At 60.2% G+C, this 7481-nt stretch overlaps 1 protein-coding gene across 1 annotated transcript in view; it reads left to right on the forward strand.

The window, feature by feature from the left end:
* ALDH1L1 (aldehyde dehydrogenase 1 family, member L1) overlaps window positions 1-7481 on the forward strand; it is a 68568-nt gene that overhangs the window by 44745 nt on the left and 16342 nt on the right. The window contains exons 11-13 of the mRNA XM_012658379.1: window positions 2307-2457; window positions 3641-3711; window positions 6372-6607. Of these exons, the coding sequence (XP_012513833.1) occupies window positions 2307-2457; window positions 3641-3711; window positions 6372-6607 (458 nt within the window). The remainder of the gene's footprint in view (window positions 1-2306; window positions 2458-3640; window positions 3712-6371; window positions 6608-7481) is intronic.

Below are 7481 nucleotides of genomic sequence, written 5' to 3' on the forward strand. Positions count from 1 at the left end.
CCCCTCCCCTCCCCTCCCTCTCCCCCCTCCCTTTCTTTTCTCTTTCCTGCCTACCTGCCTTTCTTATTTTTAAATCAGGGAGGAAGGGACCTTCTCCCCTCTGTCCCAGTTCAGAAGTCTCAGGGAAGGACTTCTGATTACGACTCTAGCTTGTGCCCTCCGGGTGACAGGGAGGCCCGGAAGGGAGGTGCTGCACCCAGAGACCTGCAGGGTCCTGGGGAAGGGAGCAGTCACCCCAAAGAGGTGGGAGATGTTTCCAGAAGCGGGGCGCTGGGCAGGTGAGCCTCGCCGTGTCCGGGAGGCCCGCTGAGCCAGTCTCGGGGACCCGGCTTTTACCCCCAGGGCCCTGGGGAGGGTCTGGAGGGTGCGGAACCAGCCCCAGCCTGGCAGGAGAACTCCCGCCTGGGCTTTGCGGTCAGAATGGCTTTTCTTTCTGAGGCCAGAAACACCAGGGCTGCAGCCGCAGGGACCCGGAGCCAGGGGCCTGGGTAGTTTGCACACGGAATAGACACCACGGGGCCGGGGCGGGCCAGGGCTGTGGGGGCTGCGGGCTCAGCCTGCCCCAGGCTCCAGACCCCCGGAGAGCCCACTGATTCTAGGAAGGCATCGGCTGGTGCCTGACAGTCCCTAGAGCTCCTGGAGGTCAGGCGTGACCCCGGGATGTGCATGCCGGAGCTGGGGGCTGCGCCAATGGGCCTGGAGCCGCCGCGAGCGTCCTGCGTGTCTGGTAGACCCACGGTGCTGGCCGTGACCTTGAGCTCCTGCAAGTGGAAGAGGTCCTTTCCCGGGGTGCTCTGCTGCCCTCTGGTGGCATATGTCGCAACAGCACCTACCAACCCACGATACTCCAACCCAGCAGGTGGGCAGACACCTCGGCCCCTGGTGACCAGGTCCTGCCCTGGGCCAACTCCCAGTCCCCTGGAGGGGCTGCTCCCACCGCTGCCTCCGCCCAGCTCAGTAAAACAGAGGCTGGTCCAGGTGCCCCGGGAGAGGGCGGGACGGGATCTCCCGGAGAAACGGCTGCAGAGCGCCCTGGTTCAGTCAGGGCCCTGGGACCACTATGGGTATTATGGAGCACAGCACACATTGCAGGAATAAGACCTTATCCTGTTGTGAGAGAAGGCAGGAAGAAGGACCCAAAAGGGACAGTTAGAGAAAGTTACGTGCCCGGCGGGCAAGAGGGAGCCTCTGGGGCATCCGGGGAGCAGCCGGAACAACTGTTGGGTGCGGTTCCCGGGGTATGCAAACTAAGCAGGCTCTAAACGGCTAAAAATGTGTTTGGGCTGTTTTAGAGATAGTTAGGTGTGCGAAAAAGAATTTGAGTTTGGTGCGGGCAGACTTTGGAGCAACATTTGTGCAACAGAAAGTGAGTTCATCTGTCCCGCAGCTGATGGAACCCTAGTCCCTTAACTGCCGTGAGATGGTGTTGTCACTGCTTGGTTGGCTTTTGGGGGAGTGTGACTTTTGAGTCCAGGTCTAAGAGCTGCAGAAGGTCAGGAGGAGAAATGGGAGTGTGGGGAGATGCGTGTTAGGCCCCCCGAAAGTCCTAGGGCAGGAGGCCTCACTTACCTGAGTACCTGGTAATGAATGAATGAATGAAGCCCTGAGATCAGTCAAGCAGGCAGAGTGTTGTGGCTGCATCCTGCGTGTGGTGGGCAGCTGCCGGGGGTCCTGGAGAGTGTGGGTAGATGAGGACGGGAGCAGGCTTGGGGTGCATTAGGGCCTCTGTGGACAGGAAGGAGCAGGGGGGAAAGGGCCGGCAGGCCTTGCTTCGGACTCGAGTTGCTCTGTCTGTAAGACTGAGTCTGGGCCGGGCACGGTGGCTCATGCCTGTAATTCTAGCTCTCTGGGAGGCCGAGGCAGGTGGATTGTTTGAGCTCAGGAGTTTGAAACCAGCCTGAGCAAGAGCGAGACCCCGTGTCTACTAAAATTAGAAAGAAATTAGCTGGACAACTAAAAATATATAGAAAAAAAATTAGCCGGGCATGGTGGCGCATGCCTGTAGTCCCAGCTACTTGGGAGGCTGAGGCAGGAGAATCGCTTGAGCCCAGGAGTTGGAGGTTGCTGTGAGCGAGGCTGACGCCATGGCACTCCAGCCTGGGCAACACAGTGAGACTCTGTCTCAAAAAAAAAAAAAAAAGACAGATGTACATAGGAAGGAAGGATGGGAAGAGGAGAGGCGAGGAGACAGGGACATGCCCGTCCGGTCAAATCAATCTTATCGTCCCGCAGTTCAGATGAGGAAACTGAGGCAGCCACGGCTGTGCCAGGCCTGAGCCCCCCACCCCCACCCCGTCCCTTTGCAGGTTGGCGGACCTCATGGAGCAGCACCAGGAGGAACTGGCCACCATCGAGGCCCTGGACGCCGGCGCCGTCTACACGCTGGCCCTGAAGACGCACGTGGGCATGTCCATCCAGACCTTCCGCTACTTCGCCGGCTGGTGCGACAAGATCCAGGTGGGAGGCCGGGCGCGGCCGCTCACGCCTGTAATCCCAGCTCTCTGGGAGGCCGAGGCGGGCAGATTGTTTGAGCTCAGGAGTTCGAGGCCAGCCTGGACAACATAGCGAGACCCCATCTCTACTAAAAATAGAAAGAAATTAATTGGACAACTAAAAATATATAGAAAAAGTTAGCCGGGCATGGTGGCGCATGCCTGTAGTCCCAGCTACTCGGGAGGCTGAGGCAGGAGGATCGCTTGAGCCCAGGAGTTGGAGGTTGCTGTGAGCGAGGCTGACGCCACGGCACTCTAGCCCGGGCGACACAGTGAGACTCTGTCTCAAAAAAAAAGATCCAGGTGGGGCCTGGGGTCCCGCCCACTGCCGGAGCCCACACGGGCAGGCCGGGCCCGAGGGGGGCGGCTTCGACCTCCACCGAGAGTGGCTTAGAACAACTCCCGTTCGTGCACTCGAGATCGTGCGGGTGGGAATTCTGGGTGGCCTCGGCTTGGTTCCCTGCCAGGGTCTCACAGGCTGGGCCTTCTCCGGAAGCTCTGGGCCAGAACCTACCCGCAGGTCCATTCGGGTGCTGACAGGGTTCAGTTTCCCGCAGTTGCAGGACTGAGGGCCCAGCTCCTTCCCGGCTGCAGGCCTCTCCCCGGCCCCTGCCCAGTTCTCCCCATCTCCTGGCGAAACTTGTCTTCCTCGGGTTTGGAATCCCTCTGACTGTCCTTTGCCACTAACTGGAGAAAGCAGTCTGCTTTTCTGGGGGGCCCTGCGGTTATTCTAGGCCCACGTGCCTCATCCCCGATCCTAAGGTCAGTGGGACGTACGACATCTTCCGGGGAGGGAGAGATCGCCGCGTTCCCAGGCCCCAGGAGTCTGGTGTGGAGGTCTGGGGGTCTCCAGGGAGGAGGCCCAGCCTTGCACGGCTCGCAGGGTCTCCCGGCAGGAGGTGGCGGTCTAGGGAGGAGGCTGGCCCAGCTGCTTAGAGCTCGGGGGCAGCCCAGTCCCCAGCGGGACCAGCTTCCTGCCCCAGGGCTCTGCCCCGCAGGCTCTCTGTGCCCCTCCTGGCGACCCGTCTGCTTCTCCCTGGACTCCCTAGGCGCCCCCTGTCATTCCTACCTGGGATCACAGTCCAGGAGTGAGGACACCTCCCTGGGCCCCGGGCCTCCTCCAGCGACCCTCTCTGTGCCTCTTCTAGGGCTCCACCATCCCCATCAACCAGGCCAGGCCCAACCGCAACCTCACCTTGACCAGGAAGGAACCTGTAGGGTGAGTGGCTGCCCAGGTGACCCGCGCCCCTGCCTGCGGGGAGCTTGTGATATCCCTCTTCGCTGTGTTTATCGGACATTTATCCGTCCACTGCTCGGGCACCCTGCTGGCCCGGGCACTGCCGTGCGACTTCACAAGTATAATTTGATTTAATCCCCGCACAGAACCCTCTGTCGGTCGGGGTCACGGTGGGAGACAAGGGCAGGGCCTCAAAACTTTTGTCCGAAAAGAGTGTGACGATCTGAGTTCATGACGACGGGGAAGTCCTAGGTGGCACCAAGGAACAGGGGAAAAAAAAATGTTAAAAGTGGAGAAAGAGGCCGGGCGCGGTGGCTCACGCCTGTGATCCCAGCACTCTGGGAGGCCGAGGCGGGAGGATCGTTTGAGCTCAGGAGTTCGAGACCAGACTGGGCAACATAGCAAGACCCCGTCTCTACCAAAAAAAAAGAAAGAAATTAATTGGACAGCTAAAAATATATAGAAAAAAAAAACCGCCGGGCACAGTGGCACATGCCTGTAGTCCCAGCTACTTGGGAGGCTGAGGCAGGAGGATCGCTTGAGCCCAGGAGTCTGAGGTTGCTGTGAGCTAGGATGACGCCACGGCACTCTAGCCCGGGCAACACAGTGAGACTCTGTCTCAAAAAAAGAATAAATAAATAAACTAAAACCGGCTGAGGCGCCTCATGTCACCACCAGATGGAGCCACGACGGAGGGGGAGGGAAGGGCTCAGAACACCACCCGTGGGGCGTCCGCCTCAGCCAAAGGCAACCTGGCGGGGGCCGTTCAGAACCCCAAGTCCTCGCCCCAGGAGGCAGAGGTGGCCCTGGGGAATCACACACATGCATGCCCCCGGAGGAACATGCACGGCCACCGTGCTGGGACAGTGACAGCAACACCAGGACAGCCCAGGCCGAACGCGACCCTAATCCCACATCCCTGCTGGGGCAGCGCGTCTGAGGAACCAGGCAGAGCTATGGGGACGACACGGAGGCAGCTATGGGGACGACACGGAGGCAGCTCCGGGACGGGGGACAGCGTGGTCACCCGGCAGGGACCTCACATCCCCGTGGACGGTGGTCAAAGGCCCCTCGGCTTCGTCGGGAATGCTGGGCTGTTTTGCAAGGACCAAGTGCTCAAATGTCACTTGTCTCGTTAGAAACCAGTTCAGATGAACAGACAGGTCCTCGAGGACAGGCTGAAGGAGGCTCCCGCGGGAGAGTGGGCAGTGGACCCGGAGCAGCTCTCGTCCCTCTGCCCAAGGGAGGACGGGGCTGGGGTGGGGGAGGCAGGGACTGCAGGGGAGGGGGTCCCACCTGGGGATGGCTCCCCCCAGAGGACACCGACAACATCTGCAGGCATTTTGGGTTGTCACGACAGGGAGAGGGTGCTACAGGACAGCCCCCCGCAACAAACAACTACCCAGCCCCAAACGTCAGCAGCAGGTGGAGGCCGAGAAACCCTGCTGGAGGCCGCAGCGGCCAGAGACCCCCCCCCTCGTGTGAGCAGGCTTTGAGAGGGGCCGGGGAAGGCAGGCCACCAGTCAGAGCCACACCTGAGTCTGCAAGGCCACTCGCGTCCCGGCTGCCCCCACCCACGGGGGGTCCGTCCCCATCACGCTGAGGAGGACACTGACTCTGTCATCCAGAAGCAGCTGGTCGCCCTGGGAGGCCGGCCTCGAACCCAGGCCTCTGGGCACCGGTTCTGGCTCCCCAGTGCGAACACCCCTGCTCCGGCCGGTCCCAGCACCTCCCACAAACTAGGGAGGGAGGAGGCTCCTTCTTGACCACGCATCAGAATCTCAGCCCGCCCCGTCTCTGCCTGGTCACGTGGCCGCGGGGGCTCTGTGGGCTTCACCACAGGTGACCTTGATTCAATGGGAATGTTCTAGATCCTGACCTCAAGGTTCGAATCCCAGCACCTGCCCTTCCCTGAGCCAGTTTCTAACCTCTCTGCACTCGTCTCTAAATGGCAGTGAAATTGTGTCCCCCTCACTGGGCACCGTTGCTGGGTGACGGCCAGGTGTCCGGGCAGTAAGGGCCGTGCAGGAGTTAGGAGGGTCGGACGAGGGTCGGACGAAGGCCCCCCCCAGCCAGCGGGGCTGAGAGGAGAAGTCCGTTCCGCCGAGAAAGAGCGAAGGCAGCTCTTGCTAACGTTCGCATCCCAGCTCGCAGGAGACCACGTCCCCGCCCCACTCGGCACCCTCCAGCCGGTCCCCGGGACACCTGAGACACAATCAGACTCCCGACTCCGCCACTGCCCCTCCCCCCGTGACCTCTGATGCTTTCCATTCCTTCTTGACCTTTCTGTGACCCCTGACCTCTCCATGCCCACCCTGCCCCTCTCTCTGCCCTGCTTGCCTATGTTCCCCGCTGTGCCCGCCTGTGCCCCTCTGCAGGCCGACGGGTCCCGTGGGAAACTGTCCAGCGGCCCACGCCGCCGTGCCCACCGCCAGGCTAACTGGCATGGCAGCGTCTGGGACCGAAAAGGGGGGCAGGAGCTGCCTCCCGGGGGGGACATCGTGTGCCCGATCGGGAGCCCGGCTTTGGGGGTGGGCGGCCCACTCTGCGAGGGAGGGAGGCAGGAGCTGGCGGGGGCGCTGTAGGCGCCCGGCGGAGCAGAGGGACAGAAGCCGGCTTCCTCAGCTTCTTTTGAACGGCAGGGTCTGCGGCATCGTCATCCCCTGGAACTACCCCCTGATGATGCTGTCCTGGAAGACAGCCGCCTGCCTGGCCGCGGGGAACACCGTGGTGATCAAACCTGCCCAGGTGAGTGTGGGCCGCCCCGGGTGGGGCTCATGGCTGCGGAGACCCTCAGGAACCTGCACCGGCCAGAGGTTTCCTCACCTAATTCTGTCTACAAGAACAGACGGCTGGCCGGGCGCGGTGGCTCAGGCCTGTAATCCCAGCACTCTGGGAGGCCGAGGCGGGAGGATCGCTCGAGGTCAGGAGTTCGAAACCAGCCTGAGCAAGAGCGAGACCCATCTCTACTAAAAATACAAAGAAATTAGCTGGACAACTAAAAATATAGAAAAAATTAGCCAGGCATGGTGGTGCATGTCTGTAGTCCTAGCTCTCTGGGAGGCCGAGGCAGGAGGATCACTCGAGGTTAGGAGTTCGAGATCAGCCTGAGCAAGAGTGAGAACCGGTCTCTACTAAAAATAGAAAGAAATTAATCGGACAGCTAAAAATATATAGAAAAAAAATTAGCCGGGCACAGTGGCGCATGCCTGTAGTCCCAGCTACTGGGGAGGCTGAGGCAGGAGGATCGCTTGAGCCCAGGAGTTGGAGGTTGCTGTGAGCGAGGCTGACCCCACAGCACTCTAGCCCGGGCGACAGAGTGAGACTCTGTCTCAAAAAAAAAGAAAAAAAAAAAGAAAAAGAATAGACGGCTACAAAATTTTTCTAAGATGAGCACGTTAAACCCTAGGTTAGAAGCAGACCTAGCTGAGCACACAAATTAGAGATAAAATGTATAAAACGAGAACACTGAGTCTATGTCCTACTCTAATCTACTTCTTCCAAACACAGAGACGTGTGGTCAGGAGCGAAGCAAGAATAGCCTTGAAGTCCAGGATAGTTCCAGCTGCACGTTATCTGCTGGGCAGGCATTTTATTTGTATTTTTATTATTTTTTTTTTAAGACAAGAGTCTGGCTCTGTCACCTGGGCTAGAGTGCCGTGGCGTCAGCCTCGCTCACAGCAACCTCCAACTCTTGGGCGCAAGCGATCCTCCTGCCTCGGCCTCCCGAGTAGCTGGGACTACAGGCATGC

The sequence above is a fragment of the Propithecus coquereli genome, unplaced genomic scaffold, assembly GCF_000956105.1.
Source record: "Propithecus coquereli isolate 6110/MARCELLA unplaced genomic scaffold, Pcoq_1.0 Scaffold584, whole genome shotgun sequence".
Taxonomy (NCBI): Eukaryota; Metazoa; Chordata; class Mammalia; order Primates; family Indriidae; genus Propithecus; species Propithecus coquereli.